General features: G+C 44.9%; 1 protein-coding gene across 4 annotated transcripts in view; it reads left to right on the top strand.

Annotated features, from left to right (window-relative positions):
• The window catches only part of LOC121579909 (unconventional myosin-XVIIIa), a 110926-nt gene extending 93905 nt beyond the window's left edge, over window positions 1–17021 (top strand). For all 4 annotated transcript variants that reach the window (XM_041894886.2, XM_045224356.1, XM_045224357.1 and 1 more), the window contains 12 exons: window positions 127–231; window positions 1272–1418; window positions 1666–1779; window positions 3619–3735; window positions 4731–4814; window positions 5710–5847; window positions 6222–6407; window positions 6561–6703; window positions 7253–7297; window positions 10948–11070; window positions 11850–13341; window positions 16939–17021. In XM_041894886.2, the coding sequence (XP_041750820.2) occupies window positions 127–231; window positions 1272–1418; window positions 1666–1779; window positions 3619–3735; window positions 4731–4814; window positions 5710–5847; window positions 6222–6407; window positions 6561–6703; window positions 7253–7297; window positions 10948–11070; window positions 11850–13326 (2679 nt within the window). In that variant the 3' untranslated portion in view covers window positions 13327–13341; window positions 16939–17021. The remainder of the gene's footprint in view (window positions 1–126; window positions 232–1271; window positions 1419–1665; window positions 1780–3618; window positions 3736–4730; window positions 4815–5709; window positions 5848–6221; window positions 6408–6560; window positions 6704–7252; window positions 7298–10947; window positions 11071–11849; window positions 13342–16938) is intronic.
• Window positions 17022–17240: the final 219 nt, after the last annotated feature.

Below are 17240 nucleotides of genomic sequence, written 5' to 3' on the forward strand. Positions count from 1 at the left end.
ATGTGGCCTGATAGATGTGGCACTGCAGTGATGGTCATCTATCAGCCTGTCCCAATGACTGTGTAGTTAATGTCCTGAGTCTACCGACCTTCCTCCTGACTGTCTGTCTGTCTGTCCATCCTACAGCTGAAGCAGATGGAGGTACAGCTGGAGGAGGAGTATGATGACAAGCAGAAAGTCCTGCGTGAGAGGAGAGAGCTGGAGGCCAAACTGCTGTCTACCCAAGACCAGGTACTCCATCACACTGTCACTGACGTGTGTGTGTGTGCGTGTGAGCACATCTGTGTGCTCACAACTCTAACCTTGATGTGCTCTGGGATATTGATTATTATGGCCTGTAACCAGTATCATCACATCTGGATCCAGTGTATTGTGGTTGTGACTGTGAGGTGAGCTGCTCTGTAGTGGGATCGTTCCAAGAAAATAGTACCTTTTTCATCCCTTTGATATTTGTGCACCAATATTGAGTTTTAAAAGCCTGTTATTTTAAATGAAGTGCCCTTTAATATAGACCACATGGATAATTCAATAAAACAGATTTTTAATATGTCCCTATGTCAACCCTGTGTCATTTCTAGGAAGATATCAACCCACTTAATCCAAACATTTCTCGCAAGTTTCACCATAATTGTAAAGCCCTAGTGATTTTGTTGCTCTGACAGTCATTTCTGAAGATTATTTAATGTGATTAGTGATTAATTTACGTCTGTCTCTCATTTTAAGGTCAACCCTGTTACGTGAATTGAACTCTCGGTTTAATATGGTGAAACTATTAATTTTTAAATATTTTTTTCAAAAGTAACATTGAACATCTAAGAATCAAAGTGTAAAAGTGCTGGTTCTACTGTTTTTGGTCATTTTCTGGTGTTTTGTGGTGGAAAACTGAGCAGGTTGAGCATAACACGTCAACCCTGTTACCCATAGATAGACAGGCTAGAAATGTTTTAGCTATTTCATTTTGTTTGTGAAGCTTGCATTCAATTGCCACTCCCTGTTGCACAAAACAAGCTTCCATTCCCCTTGTCATGAGGGGATTTATGGCTGATTTAAGATGAAATCGTCAACCCTGTTACTTTATTTGGCACTTAATAGGCACTTACTATAGTCATTTTTTTATTGACCCTCTTGAGATGGAAAAACATGTATTTTATGAAGTTGAACATGTGCTATTTATGACAGAATGTTAAAAGAAATATGTGACCCAGTTACACTTCTCAAAAGGCACCAAATTGGTGGAATGACCCAGAGACTGTTTGCGTGTTCTCCTCTAGGTGGGCTGCAGGGACGTGGAGACAGAGAAGAGGCTGAGGAAGGACCTGAAACGCACCAAAGTGCTGCTGGCCGACGCCCAGATCATGCTGGACCACATGAAGAACAACGCCCCCAGCAAGCGAGAGACCGCCCAGCTCAAAAATCAGGTACACCACCCTACATTACACTACATGGTCCATCTTATTAACATCGTGTCAATCAGGTACTTATTTGACATTCTGACAAAAAATCCTGTCAAAATGTATTGCACTTGCTCTCCTGATCAAGGACAGGGTGTTACATTTTGTGATTTCTTAAGATTTCTTATTTTCCCTGACCTTGACCTTCTAATCCCTCTCCCCCCCCCTCTTCCTCCTCCTCCTCTTCCTCCTCCTGTTATATCTCCCTTCACAGCTGGAGGAGTCAGAGTTCACGTGTGCGGTGGCGGTGAAGTCTCGTAAGGGCATGGAGATAGAGATCGAGGACCTGCACATCCAGATGGAGGACGTGGTCAAAGTCAAGATGTCGGTGAGTGAGAGCTCCCTCAGCTGTCCCATCTCACTATGAGAGGATTCCCTACCATTATAGCTACCTAGTGCCGAGTGTGAACTGCACACAGAGTATGGAGTAAGTCCACATCAGTGTGCTGTATTTTAATTTCCTATTTTAATTTAACTATGCTTACAGCCTTATTAAATCAGTCTCGATATCCTTTTTATCTAGGTAAAACATACACCCCCCCCCCCCTTATGCCCTCAGAACTGCCTAAATTCGTCATGGCATGGACTCTACAAGGTGTCGAAAGCGTTCCACAGGGATGCTGGCCCATGTTGACTCCAAAGCTTCCCACAGCTGTGTCAAGTTGTCTGGATGTCCTTTGGGTGGTGGACCATTCTTGATACACATTGGAAACTGTTGAGCATGAAAAACCCAGCAGTATTTTCAAACAAACCGCTATGCCTGGCACCTACTAACATACCTTGTTCAAAGGCGCTTAAATCTTTTGTCTTGCCCATTCACCCTCTCAATGGCACACATACACAATCCATGTCTCAATTGTCTCAAGGCTTAAAAATCTGTCTTTAACCTGTCTCCTCCCCTTCAACTACACTGATTGAAGTGGATTTAACAGGTGACATTAATAAGGGATCATAGCTTATATCTATGTCATGGAAAGAGCAGGTGTTCTTAATGTTTTGTATACTCAGTGTAGATGTGACATGAACGGTTTCTATCCATGCAATGTTAATTAAATTGAACAGAAATGCAGATTGATATATTCTAATGAGATGGCTTGCTTGATGACCTTGTTTATTGTAGTGATACACAATCGACACATCCTTTTGTTATGGAAATCATTCCGTATTTGTGAGTACCACTTGTCACCTCTAGGTCAGAAAAATATTGACAGAATCGGCAGCAACAAGAAATGCGTTGTATTATCATGTGATGGCAGGGTGTATTTTGTCTGTGTGTCCTTCTCCCTGTGACAGTGTGTATGCACTCCCACGGCCATCTGTGTGTCACACAGCCAGGTCTTCATAGTGTAGAGACATGGAAGGGAGGTTCAGACATGGAATCTCTGCCACTTTCTACAACACCAAATGACCATGTGTAATTACAGCGCTTCACCACGTTTTTTACGACACAACAAAACCAAACCACAGGGTTATTAAAAACAGCAGTAGTCCTAGTCGTTTCTTTTACTCTCCCACACGGCAGACTATTTTAGTATGTGTTAAAACACCACCATGAATATGCACAAATCTCTCCGCCATCATTGAAATTATGTTTGTTTTTTCTGGAAATGGCCCATTTCTCGATTATGTGCTAATGGCTTAATTAGCATTGTTGATATTTTTTTGTGCTCATTAATGCGTTCCATAATCACCTCCCCAGGAGAGTGCTTTCTGTGTTTTAGAGGAAATTGTGGGAAGAGAGTGACAGTAGTGGTCCTCTGGGGACAGAGAGTGACCCTGTAGAGCTGCTAATTGCTGTGTTTATGGCTATGAAAGGTATTTTAAATTTCTCCATTTTGGGAAGGCATACTAAGAGGCTGGGTGTCTTTTCCTCCAGCGTAGATCTGATGATCTGCCTTAGGACACTAGTGCCAAGCTAATACATGGTGCATTGGCCACACAGGTCTGTCTGCAGGGCTAAATGACCCAATCAGGTTTGATTATAGTAAATCACACTAATCCACCACCAGGGCCAGGCCACGGGTAGATATCCATTAGATGACTGGCCAGCTAATGACCATTGATTCCTTTCACTGGCTCTGGTTGAAAAACAGCTTGCGATTAGGTGTTAAAGTTTGCTTCTCTCGCTCACTCGCTCGCTCTCTCTCCCTCTCTCCCTCTCTCTCAGCTTGAGGAGCAGGTGTCCCGTCTGCAGAGGGAGAAGAACGACCTGCAGTCTCGTATGGAAGAGGACCAGGAGGACATGAACGAGCTGATGAAGAAACACAAGGCTGCCGTCTCCCAGGTAACCCTGCCCCTACACAGCCTCTGTTCTGTAGACCTGCACTGGGCGCCAGTATCCGTATGCTTTAAAAAGCTGTTAATGTATTTTCCTATGTGTAGGTGGAACGTATTTGAGACGCTAGAGATAAACAAACCTAATTTTGCATTCAGAAAGGTGCAATCTGTTCCACAGGAGATTACGTTAATTATAATATATTGTCCTGAATACTTGACTGTTGGATATTAATCCACCTCCTAAGGAAAAATACCTATGTTCAAAATACCTATGGAGCATTCCACATAAGAATATCAAGAGTTTCATTCCAAAACGCTATATATATCCATTTTTCAGAAATGTTGGTAAATAGCTTTTATTGTTTAAAGAAATTATGAAAGAGATTGGTGTGTTTTTTCACTATCTAATCATGGCATGGGGTTGTTCAATGACAGACATGTATTTGTTTAAAATCTATCACTTGATGGTTTCATTTCAGAGAGACAAATAATCATGTTGTTTTTCAAAATGCTATATATCCGCCTCTGCTAGGTTTTAAATAGTCAAATGTAGCAAATAACTATATATTTTTAAAGAAATGTACAAATGATACATGTGACATCAATATGTAATAAAACAAATAAAACAAATAACTCAATACAGTAATATGAAATCTGTATGTAATACATTTACATTGACATTTTTGTCATTTAGCAGATGCTCTTATCCAGAGCGACTTACAGTAAGGGTATTCATCTTAAGATCGCTAGGTGAAACAACCACATATCATAGTAAAATATACAGGATACGAGCAGCAGGTAGCCTAGCGATTAAGAGCGTTGGACCAGTAACCGAAAGGTCGCTGGTTCAAATCCCAAAAAAATCAAAAATCTGTCTGTGCCCTTGAGCAAGTAAGCGTGTCTGTTAAATTACAAATATTCCATTCAAGCTAAACAATGAATATATAGCACATTTGATTTGATTTGATTTGATTTTTGATTTTTGATTTTGTGATGTGTCAGTCTGCCAGAGACCTGGCCCAGATCAGTGACCTGCAGGCCCAGCTGGAGGAAGCCATGAAGGAGAAGCAGGAGATCCAGGACAAGGTAACTACACACTGCCATGGCTGCCTGCCAGGGGAGCCCCGATTTGCCCCTGCTTGCCTGCCCCCCACCCATCCCCATCTACTCACACATTCACCAGCCGCTCAGAGGACGACATGCCCTCAGCAGAATCATACAGGTTGTCCTACACCTACACCATTAGCTTGGCCTTTACCTGGAGCGGTTCAGAGCTCTGTGTGTGCTTACAGCCTGATCTTACCGCTCACTCTGCTTGCTGTAAGGTCGTTTTAAGAGCTGCCACCTAAGGCAGCGATAGATAAATACGGTAGATAGATAGATAGCCATCTAAATCCTGTAGCCCTGCAGTGATTAACAGATCCAGTATGAGAGCAACACTGTGTTCTTTAATGACATGAAAGGCCAGCTCTAAATCCTCCTTCTCTCAGATGCAAAGCTCCTCATTAGGAGCCCTGGTGCATTTTGGGTACTTTTATTTAGTGTATGTCTTTCATCCTCTTATCAGATATGAGAAAAGTCCTAAGACGAAACAAGTTTGCAAAGTATTGATCTTCTTCCCTTCACAAAGCTGTGTAGTGGGATCTGTGATCGTTATTTAGGTCTGTAGAGGCTACTGGGGTTATCCTATCCTCGGCTTATTGGCTATTCACATCAGATAATCCTAGCATTAAAGGCAACAAAAATGCTGGCTAGATTCCCAAAAATTCAGCCAGGGGGATGCTATTCACAATGCAGATGAAGGTAAGAGGTGAATTTATTTATTTTGGGCATAAACATGTATCTGTTGTATGCAGGCCTAGTATTGATTATTGAAGAGATAGAGGGAGGGTTGCATAGGGCAGAGTGGAGGTGTTCAGTGTGGTGTAATCAGTACTTCAGTATGTCACTGTGTGTGTGTGTGTGTGTTGCCCCCCTCCAGCTGCAGTCCCTGCAGAGCCAGCTGGAGTTCCAGGAGCAGTCCATGGTGGAGAAGTCTCTGGTCAGCAGGCAGGAGGCCAAGATCCGCGAGCTGGAGACCAAGCTGGAGTACGAGAGGACCCAGATCAAACGCCTGGAGGTGAGACAAGTGGGAGGGAGAGAGAGAGAGAGAGAGAGTGGGAGAGGGAGGGAGTGTGTTTGTGTGAGAGCAAGAGAGAGGGGCTTGTATGTGGGAGGTAGAGGGCAAGCTGTGAGGCCACATTTTGGGTCATTTAACAAATGCTGTGAGGGAAATATATTTTACGACAGCCATACTATCTTTCTCTGGCCAGCTGTAATTTCTGCACACCTGAGCTCAATTGGAATTCTTAGTGACCTCAATTTGACCCTTCTCCAGCTACATTAACCACACCACAAACTTCAAAGTGAAATGTGCTCACTGCTCAGGCACCTATGCTGGACGTCTCAGCTGTGTTCTGATGTTCTGACCCAGTTCCGTCTCCTCGTCCCCAGAGCCTGACGGGTCGTCTGAAGGAGAACCTGGAGAAGATGACGGAGGAGAGAGACCACCGCGGGAACGGAGAGAACAGGGAGAAGGAGCAGAACAAGCGCATGCAGAGACAGATGAGGGACATCAAAGAGGAGATGGCTGAGCTGTCCAAGAAGGAGGCAGAGGCCAGCCGCAAGAAGCATGAGCTGGTAAGGAAGAGGGCATAGTCAGTATAGTACTAAAGTATGGACTGGACTCTCCTTGTTAGGTCGTACAGGGGTAATATCCTCATTTAGGTTGGGGCTGTCTTGGTTTACGGAGTTTGGGGTGACAGTCACTTACTCTGCATCATGATCCATCAGGAAATGGACATAGAGAGTCTGGAGGCAGCCAATCAGAGTCTGCAGGCGGACCTCAAGCTGGCCTTCAAGAGGATTGGAGACCTGCAGGCCGCCATCGAGGACGAGATGGTCGACAGTGACGGCGACGATGACCTCATAAACAAGTAGGTGCCCCTCACTCCCTCTCTTCTTCTGCCGGAGGACAGATTCTCTTTGTAATAAAGTTGTAATAAAGTTGTCAGAAAACAACTGCCCGTTATTTAATGTCTGTCCTGGTTTAATCCTCTCCCCTGTGCCTGATTCTTTGTTGGTTTGTCCTCATGTTTAGCTGCCTGCTGAGGTCTCTTTATGGGCAGGTTCAGGGTTACACTACCTCTGATCCCCACTGAAGTAAACACTGTTGCCATACAGGGCCTCTGAGAGGGAGTTTAGACTCCCTTTTCCCTTTTAAACAATGGGGTCAGAGAGAGGATGAGTGAGCTGGTATTCTGAATCACTGCCCAAAACCGTGCAGTATGGAAGATGTTCATCAGATTTTCTGCAGCAATTGTTTTTAGCCTTCTTGTCCTCTTTTCGCACACAATGTAGCTCTATCTATCCTGAGGCATACTACATCCCCGGTTGGGTTCTTCTTAATCTGTTGACTGTATTTCTCCTTTTCTGTTTCTCTCTTTTTCCCTTCTCTTTTGTTTCCTCTCCCACTCTTCGCCCAGTTTACAAGACATGGTGACAAAGTATCAGAAACGAAAGAACAAAACGTGAGAACGGACAATGCATTCTTTATTTTTCGCATGATTGTTTGGTTTCCAGGTTTTAAAATCATCGTCCCACATGAGAGAATGATGCTGTATTAGGGGGACATGCACTTCTGCTGTTTACGATGACATTTTGAGTAGAAGGAACTTAGTTCAAATTACTTTAAGATTAGCATCTCTGCAAACCTACTGTTTGAGGGATGCTCACCGCTGTGGAAAAATCATTTAAAAAATAAATAAAACACAGTCATAGAATACCTGTAGATACTGCATCACTCTCCCATGAAATATCATGAACCACTCCCATTTTTAAACAACAACCATGGACCTTCACCCTGTGTTATGTGACATGCCAATCTACATGCATGCTTTTGAGAACTTCCATAACCAACCAACTAACTCATTTCATTGTGTTCAAGAACATGAATATATTTCTATACATTATGACCTATTAATAACAAAAGGTTTAGTCTTTGTTTACTTGTTTACATCTCTCTGTGATGGAAGGTAGGTTTACTCTCTGTAGAGTGTGGTTGAGCTGCTTGTTCAGCAGGGCCTAGCGTGCTTTACTCAAGTCACCGTGCTGTCTTATTCACTTTGAAATTAGACATAAAATAATTTAGTTCAAAGCCCCATAATGAAAGTTAACATTCCAATTCCAGTTTAGCTCGTCATGTTTTGATGGAAGAATGCAAATGTGTGTCACGTGATTTGTATGTGATTTGTAGTTAGTGTCAGCAGTTCATTTTCTCAGCATGTATTATTTGTGTCAGTATTAACCTCTAATTGCTTGTTCCAAGAGAGAACACTTCGCTGCCCTGTGAGTCAATTTCTCTCATTGTTATTCATTCATTTGCCATCAGACAGGCAGCTCATGTGAATCAGCACAGTGCACTGTGTCTGTCTGTACGTCAGCGTCAAGCCTGTGGGTTCCTCACTTAGCTATGCTCAAGAGAAAATAAAGTGAATCACCATGGTTACTTAGGAGCAAATGTGTTCTCCCTTTGATCTGTATGTAATAGCAGCGAGATAAACATTAATGGAATAATTGATTTGCCAGTGAATTGTGAAGGGAATGTTCAGCAGGATTAGTGCTTCTGTTTGATTGTATTTTAGTAATTGCACCAATAAAAGGTGATACTGGTAGGAATGGTTGTTGTGTGCGTGTGAAGGGGAAAAATAATAATAAATAGGTCTGAAACCTTTGGACATCTTTTTCCAGGTTTCTGAGATGCACTTTGAAACACTAAGAGGGAAGGGTGTGATCTTTCCAGTGCACTCATCATTTTCAGGCAGTTCTTTATCCAATGTACCCTTTCATGGTCATAAGAAGATCACACAAAACATATTCTTAACAGTACAGATCCTTGAAGACTGTAGAGTGTGTGAGTCTGACTGTGTACACAGTGTACTGCAGCACACTGCTCAAATAACATGGATTTAGTGGATCTGTCTCTGCTATAAGCAGTGAGCAGTTTGACCATGATATGAAATGCTGGGACCAAGAGGATGCAAGTGTGGAATACTGTAGACAGGAACCATCAATAGGAGTTTTATGAGGATATACTATAGGTATGTGTAACAGAGATATACAACCAGTGGAGGCTGATTGTCAGAAGCGATTAATGTCGGGCTTTAAATTCTCTGTGCTTGTTTGCTCCCTGCAGCGTCAGCGCTGCTTAGCCAGTGGTGTGAGGCCAAGGACATAAATTGTGTGTGACACCATTTGCAAAGCACTCGATTACAAGGCGCCTCTGTCTGTCCCACAGCTGCTCCAGTGCAGGTGTTTGTGTGTTTGTGTCTGTGGGAAAGAGAGAATAGTTTTGCCTTGTATGTGGGAGTCAGTCCTTAAACTATCTTTCCCAGAAAGTTCTGTTTGATACATTGAAAATGAGAGAGACCCTAAGTGACTGAGTCTAAAAAGGTAGCTAATGTCGATGTCCACAGACGGCCACCATGTTTTTGGGGATTTCTCACCCCTACTTTGTGCGGCTCTGTACTGTATGCCTCCATCCATTCTGAGCGCACGTCTCTGTCTCTATGCAGGTAAATGGAACTGTGGTTCTGCCCATGCAGAGAGCGGAGGCAACACAAACACTTTGTTCATGGAGACTTGATTGAATGTGTGATATACCGCCTTATTGCTCTCTGCAGTGGGAGGCTTTAATGGCAGGCATGTAAATATGTGAGCAGGGCGATGCAGCCCAGCGGTCATTAAAGGAGGCTGTCATCTGAGACCTCTTTGAATAAGATGCACTATGTTGGCTCATGATAAGCACTTTGCATCCTGTCCCACAGCCTTGCCAGATAAGCTGGTCAAAGAAGACAGGAAATCTGTCCTTTGCTTTTGGTGTTTATCTCTCGTCTCAAAATAGTGCCATTTGGATTGATGTCAAGTCACAACAGACACTGAAAATTGTTGTTTGGATTGATGCAGAGACTGAAGTTGTTGGTTATGATCCACATTTTTGCTCCTCCTTGACTGCAGTGTGACTTTTCTATCAATGTTCATTTATAGTTCATTCTGGTACTAGAAATTAATGAACACTGCTAGGCTTAATTGTTCCCAGACACGTTTGTCCATTATCTAAGACTTTAGCCCCTGTGGGTCCCCCCCCTCTCCCAACACCTCTTCTACTCCCCCTCTCCCTCAGACAAGAGATGCATAATGCAGAGTCAGGGAAGCTTCACCTCCGGGATTGAGGAACAGATGAATCAGGATTGAAATGCACCCTCCGACCTTTCCCAAGCGTGATCTAATATACTTTCTCCTCGGGTTCCCTCCGATATCTGTTTACTGCTTGTTATTGTCAAGGCCAGGGCTAGAGGGCCATCTCATCAGCTCAGCCACAATAACAATCTACATCAACAGGCCACGCTCAGCCACAATAACAATCTACATCAACAGGCCACGCTCAGCCACACGCCACAGAGATCCTAACAGCCTGGCTATGGCCACAGAGTTAATTACGCCTTCATGAGCTCCATTCATTTGCATTCTGCTCCGCTCCGAGGCACCATGACTTGTTTTGCTCGTCCGCCCCCATCATAAGCGATTATACATTTAACAGGGGAAGAGAAAGCACTCCGGACTATACACATTCATATTTATGTATGCACCAATATCTAATATCTCATTTTTCTCTCTTTCAAATGAGCCTTGTTCTTGGTTTTTCATCAAACTTACTTTGGCCTAACTTTAGGTTTGTTGCTGATATTTTTTAAATCAATATTCAGGAAGTAGCAGTGTAGTCCAACACTAGATTTTGACTGGTAAACTAGTTTGTGACTGGGTGCATAATTCTAGATCTGTCATTGCTCTACGTTAACAGGATGCTGTTGTCTCCCTAAAGCTTGTTGTGACTGCCTGTCTTTGCATTGCTCAACCCCAGGTTACTGTCACAATGAATGGAACACAGCTGCTGTCTGACTAACTAAATCAGAAAGCTGTTATCTTATGACATTCAAAACATTTGATTTGTCTGTGTGGGGTTCAGCTCTGTGTTGTACTTCCTGTCCAAACCAACAGTTGTCCTCTGTGGTGGATCCTCACTAACCCTCCCAGATGACTCTTGGCTTAAACAGCTCTGCCTCCTGCCAACACCAACAGCAACATAACAACACTGTTTGCTCTCCTTCTGTCTTCCTCACAGTGGTGACGAGTCGGACACGGACTCAGAGGTGGAGGACCGTGTGGACGGGGTCAAGTCCTGGCTGTCCAAGAATAAGGGCTCCACCAAGACCCTGTCAGACGAGGGCAGTCTGAAGAGCTCCAGGTCAGTCTTGTCTTGTCTGTCTGTCTGCCTATCAGCCTCCCCAGTCGACAGCCTCGTCATTATGTTATCTTCCCCCTTCCTTCTGGCTGGGCCCTGATAAAGCAGAGATGGCTTCCTCAATCCCATCCCATTCCTATATGAGTTTACCCTGCTGAGAGCTAAAGAGCCCAGGATTACCTGAGGCAGGTTGGAATGGAAGGGTGAGTATTTCATGAGATTAGGTGTCATCTTTCTGTCTCCCTGTCATCCCTCTAATGACAGCAGGCGGCACGGCAGAGGGAAGAGGGAAACGGGCGCTGTGCTGCCTGTCAGATTTATTGAAGTGGCCCATGGCCAGCTGGCATACCTGCTAAATGGCCCCTCTCTCTGCTCTGCCTGAGATGAATGCATTTCCTCCCCCCTGGCAGACAGCACAGGATAGCCCCAAATAGACCTGCTCTCTTTGATGAGCTTTAGCAGATCGACTCACAACTTAACTTTCCTTATTAGACTCACTTCAGAGGACAAAGTGTCATCAGGAACTTCAGTTAGATGCTTCTGGAATATTTGGGGAATGTTGACAAACTTGACAAGGCTCAGAGATCTGAAAGCCTAAGCATTTCTCATTCTACACTTCAGGGATTCAATCAAATGTATTTCATCCTTCTGAACTTTTAATTTCATTTTCGCTCAAGTCTCTAAATTCTCATCTCTTCTCTCTCTATGTTTCTTTCATGTGTCTCTGTTGATTGTTTCCATGGTGTTCATGTTCCTACACCCTCCTCCTCATGGCATCTCAGATATGCAGTGAATGTAGATGCCAAGGAAGGCAAAGAGGTTAAGGAGATGAAAGAAGGTAGCAAGGAAGGCAAAGAGGGCAAAGAAGTAGACAGCAGATCGGTGTCTGTGATGAGTTCCCTTAGCTACAGGAAGCGCTCCAACCTGAAAGACTCCATCGGAGGCCAGGGGGACGAGAGCTCCCTCTTCAGTACGCTGAAGGAACAGTCCGACACCCCGGACCGCTCCTCCCTACGCAAGGCCAAGTCTAAGTCCACAGACCAGGACGACAGGAAGAAGTCCCAAGATGATGACGACCGTGGTTCGGTCATCTCCCAGGCCTACTCTGAGGCCACCAGCAGGGCCAGGAAGGGTCTGGAGCGCCGCTGGGCCCCACGCAGCCCTGACTTTGACAAGGACTCCATGGTGTCTTCCCTGGCCCCCAGCAGGTCCAGCCGTAGAGCCATGCCGAACATGGATGATGACAATATGTCCACCATTAGCAGCATCACCAGTGTTAGTCGTACCAGCCCTCGTGGCCTGCGACGTAGCACCTCCTGGAAGGATGATGGGCGTAGCGACTCGTACGGGACCTTGGTCAGCCCCAGCATGAGCAGGCGCTCTGGGGGTCGCAGCCCAGGAAGCGTGAGCAAGGCTGACTCCCGTATATCTGTTGCCCGCAGCAGCCGGCTCAGTGAGTTCGGCCTGCGCATGGACGACGATGATGATGATGATGCTCTGAGCACGGCCTTCAGTCAGGGAACCTCTGCCTACAGCCCCCACTCCCTGGGCCGCAGCTTGTCCACCCCAGCCCAGCCTCGCTCCTCTGACGACAACCGCCCAGACACCTCTGACATTAAGGCTGTCACCCACCGCAACTACCTTGACCCTGACCTGGAGAAGGCCATCAACGAGGTCCTCAGCTTCAAGCCCATCAAGTTCAAACGCAGCAAACTGGACGAGTCTGACGACGAGGAAGAGAAGGAGGAAAAGAAAGAAGACGAGGATGACCGGAACAGTGTGAAGGGGGATGACGAGGGTCTGGGCCGTAGTGCGTCCAGCTTGCGTCGCTCAGCTTCTGGCTCGGCAGTGGACTACAGCACCAGGTCCTCCAGCAGTTTCAGCTCCCACAGCACCACCAGCTCCAGCTCCCGCAGAGGCAAGGCCAAGAAGAAGAGGTCCTCAGACAGCTCCTCAGACTCAGACGACCGCCACAGCAGGAAGAACTCCAAGAAGAAGGGAAAGAAGTCCAGGAAGGGCTCCAGGAAGAAGGAGAGCGAGTCTGAATCCTCCTCTTCTGAGTCCTCCTCCTCCTCCAGCTCGGCCTCCACCGTCTCCTACCGCAGCTCCAACAGTGTGAAGAGAGGTCCAGCCCGCCCTGCCTCAGATGAGGAAGAGGCCGCTGAACAGAGACCCCCCAGTAAGAAGGATGAGAAGAAAAAGAAGAAGAAGATGGACAGCATGGTGATGAAGTATCTCTACAAGCCTGATAGTGACTAAAGCCCCTGGCCAGCAGTAGGTGATGCCTGGGAATGGAGTGAAAGCATGGTGTGGCTCTAACCAAACATGTAGCCTTGGGTTGACTTTATAGCATTATTACCATTAACACTTTAACCTGATTTGATTACTTATTTATTCATTTGACATAAACACAAGTTTATTCCATAAGTGTTTGCCATTGTGTGTATCCAGGTTGATGTGAAATACCACTTAATTAATAATGCCTTTCTTTCTGAATTGTAATGTTGACTCATGACCATTGCTAGATGAGACATGTGTTGTGTTGCCAGGTTCCCGTCTCTAAGCAAATAAAACAGGACACATAATTGTCTCTGCATGTTAACCCTTTACACTCGTGGGAATTGGGCTAAATTGAGATGTTTCTTACAGAAGATATATGAAAATGCATAAAAATGGTAGCATTTGAAAGGAACAGTTGAAAGGGGAAATTATTAGACCAAAGGTGAGGACACAACAGTTCATCTGACACAAGACTAAATCCAAATATTACACTGTTGATTTTATGTGCATTTTACATTTACTGTACTTTTTGCCGCATTTGTTGGTAAAGAAATCTGAAAATACTCTGGATACATTGAGTAACATGATAAGAATATTCCTGGAAAATGTGAGGTAGGTGCAACATAAGACAAAAAAATGACAAGGGTTTGAGTGAGAGGACTAACTGGTGTCTCCAAGTGGCCACACAAATGTGCACAGTTCCTAAATAATTTCAATGCACTTTTATTACTCAAAGAAGAGTCTTCAACTATAAGGTGTTTTTTATAACTCTCCTAGCCAATGCCGTTGAGGAACTAGAGCAAGCACACTTGTAGTAGTTTTGTTTGGAACACAACCCTGCATCCCCGCCATCACACAATTACTGTTTTCGCAATCCAAAAACGTTCCATTATAAATCGCAATCTGGGTCAGGTGGGTGTCATTTGAAAGCCTGTTCTATTGCCAACATAACTAGCTAAGTTATAAAATACGGTATTACAGTGTTAGGCTTTCACTGTGAAATTCAGGGAAACAGATCACATTTTCTTCACAATAGACAAACATGAACATTCTGTTCAGAACAACCCAGGGTATGATGCCATGTCATCTTGTAACTGGACATTAAACATAGTGATCATGAACGTTGACACTGTATATGACATGAGTTTTATGATTTGGAAATGTGAAGTGCACATTTGGATTCACAGGTGTTTGGCTTGCTTGTATGACATCAAAGCGGTATTTATTATAATCCACAACATCTCATCTTTCAAAATACATAGAGTCCTCTTAATTTATAGCGTTTCCCTCACTCAGACAACAAAAAATGTGCCCCCCAAAAAGTTGCCAAATTAGCGGGAGGGATGGGGGCAATGTCTTGTCGCGCGAGGTGCTCAAGTTCAGAACAGCTGTCAGTGACAACCCATACAGCGCTGTGATGCGCAGAGCAAGAGCTCTGATGTCATGTACAGTATAGCATGTTAATGTTCAGCCACTGCGTTCAAATGTAGGTGTTTATCAGTGCCTAAATCTGCCATTTTCAACCCGTATACGGGTACGAGTGTAAAGGGTTAATAGAGATTTCTTCCCTGATGGTGAGGTGGTGATGGTGAGGAAGCTAACTGCATGTTGGTGTACATATCAATAGACAACCATCCATCTAGCACGGCCACTTTAAATGTGCTCCCTCCGGGCCTCAACAAGACATAACTGTTGACCTGATTGAACATGAACACTGATTACTTCATTAGCATATATCCACCATGTATTTAATATGCTAGATTGAGGGGAACCAGTAGGTCAGTTACTTCAACAGCATGACAATAATAATAGAAACAAGTGGGCAGAGTCACTTTCCTGCAGAGTCATCATGCTACACTACATGGCCAAAAGTAGATGGACACCCCTTCAAATTAGTGGATTCGGCTATTTCAGACATCTGTTGCTGACGGGTGTATAAAACCGAGCACACAGCCATTCAATCTACATAGACAAGCATTGGCAGTAGAATGGCCCGTACTGAAGATCTCAGTGACTTTCAACATGGCACCGTCATAGGATGCCACCTTTCCAACAAGTCAGTTCCTGAAATGTCTGCCCTGCTAGAGCTGCCCCGGTCAACTGTAAGTGCTGTTATTGTGAAGTGGAAACGTCTAGGAGCAACAACGGCTCAGCCGCGATTGGTAGGCCACACAAGCTCACAGAACGGGACCGCGAGTGCTGAAGCACGTAGCGCGTAAAAATGCGCGTCTTTCCTCAGTTGCAACATTCACTACCGAGTTCCAAACTGCCTCTGGAAGCAACGTCAGCACAATAACTGTTCGTTGGGAGCTTCATGAAATGGGTTTCCATGGCCGAGCAGCCACACACAAGTCTAAGATCACCATACGCAATGCCAAGCGTCGGCTGGAATGCTGTAAAGCTCGCCGCATTTGGACTCTGGAGCAGTGGAAATGCGTTCTCTGGAGTGATGAATCACGCTTCACAATCTGGCAGTTCGACGGACTAATCTGGGTTTGGCGAATGCCAGGAGAATGCTACCTGCCCGAATGCATAGTGCCAACTGTAAAGTTTAGAGGAGGAGGAATAATGGACTGGGGCTGTTTTTCATGGTTCGGTCTAAGCCCATTAGTTCCAGTGAAGGGAAATCTTAACGCTACAGCATACAATGACATTCTAGACGATTCTGTGCTTTGTGGCAACAGTTTGGGGAAGGCCCTTTCCTGTTTCAGCATGACAATGCCCACGTGCACAAAGCGAGGTCCAAACAGAAATGGTTTGTCCAGATCGTTGTGGAAGAACTTGACTGGCCTGCACAGAGCCCTGACCTGAACCCCATCGACCACCTAATGCTCTTGTGGCTGAATGGATGCAAGTCCTTGCAGCAATGTTCCAACATCTAGTGGAACGCCTTCCCAGAAGAATGGAGGCTGTTATAGCAGCAAAGGGGTGGACCAACTCCATATTAATGCCCATGATTTTGGAATGAGATGTTCGACGAGCAGGTGTCCACATACTTTTGGTCATGTAGTGTATATTCACTGTACCACTGCTTTGTCCTTGTTTCATCATGTTGTTCAAAGTCAACTTTGAAGCTCTGCTTTATCCCAGAAGCAGGGTTGTGACAGCCCAATCCCAAACCCTAACCATTCCGACCTTGAACCTTTTCTATTTTCACTCTGTCCTTCCACCTCACCATATGGCTATTATGAAAGCTTCAAGACAAATGAATACAACACTGGAAAAAACTTCCACATTCTGACTTTGAAAACCTTTACTGTTTTTTGTGCATGAAACTAGTGGTGTGGATCTAGTAATGTTGAAGTGTTTTGGTTTGTTTGGCCCTTGGCAGCCATGCATGATCTTTGCTCCAGCATTGATTGATACATTGAAAGAGGTAATTGTGCTGTGTTCCTATTGGAGCAGCTTATACTGCTGACCCTGGCCCTGGCCCCTGGAGGAAGATGGAGGAGTCAGTAGGCTTGATATGTGACCTGTGACCTCTGCAAATCTCAAGCATCCATAGTGTTCAGGCAGGGTTCAATTCAACAGGGTTTCTCCTATATAAAACCCTCTCTCTCTTCTCTTCTCCTCTCCTCTCTCCTCCCACAGCCCTCCTCTGTACCGGAGACACCTCAGTGAAGAGGACAAGGAGAGGGGTTCGAACAGACACTCCCTGAAGGAAAGTGACAGTGATAGCAAGCTGGCAGAGTCCACAGCGTAACAGAGACTAATACCACATCTCTCACTACCACCACCATCCTACACATACACACCAGAGACAGATATAATGCTTTATTTAATAAAAATACCCCTCCCCATGCCATCCTCATTTGAACATCAGTGAGCAATGCTAGCTAGCACCAGAGGCAAGAACAGGGGAAGGTCAGAGTGCACATACTGTAGAACTCACC

Source organism: Coregonus clupeaformis, chromosome 13 (assembly GCF_020615455.1).
Source record: "Coregonus clupeaformis isolate EN_2021a chromosome 13, ASM2061545v1, whole genome shotgun sequence".
Lineage (NCBI taxonomy): Eukaryota > Metazoa > Chordata > Actinopteri > Salmoniformes > Salmonidae > Coregonus > Coregonus clupeaformis.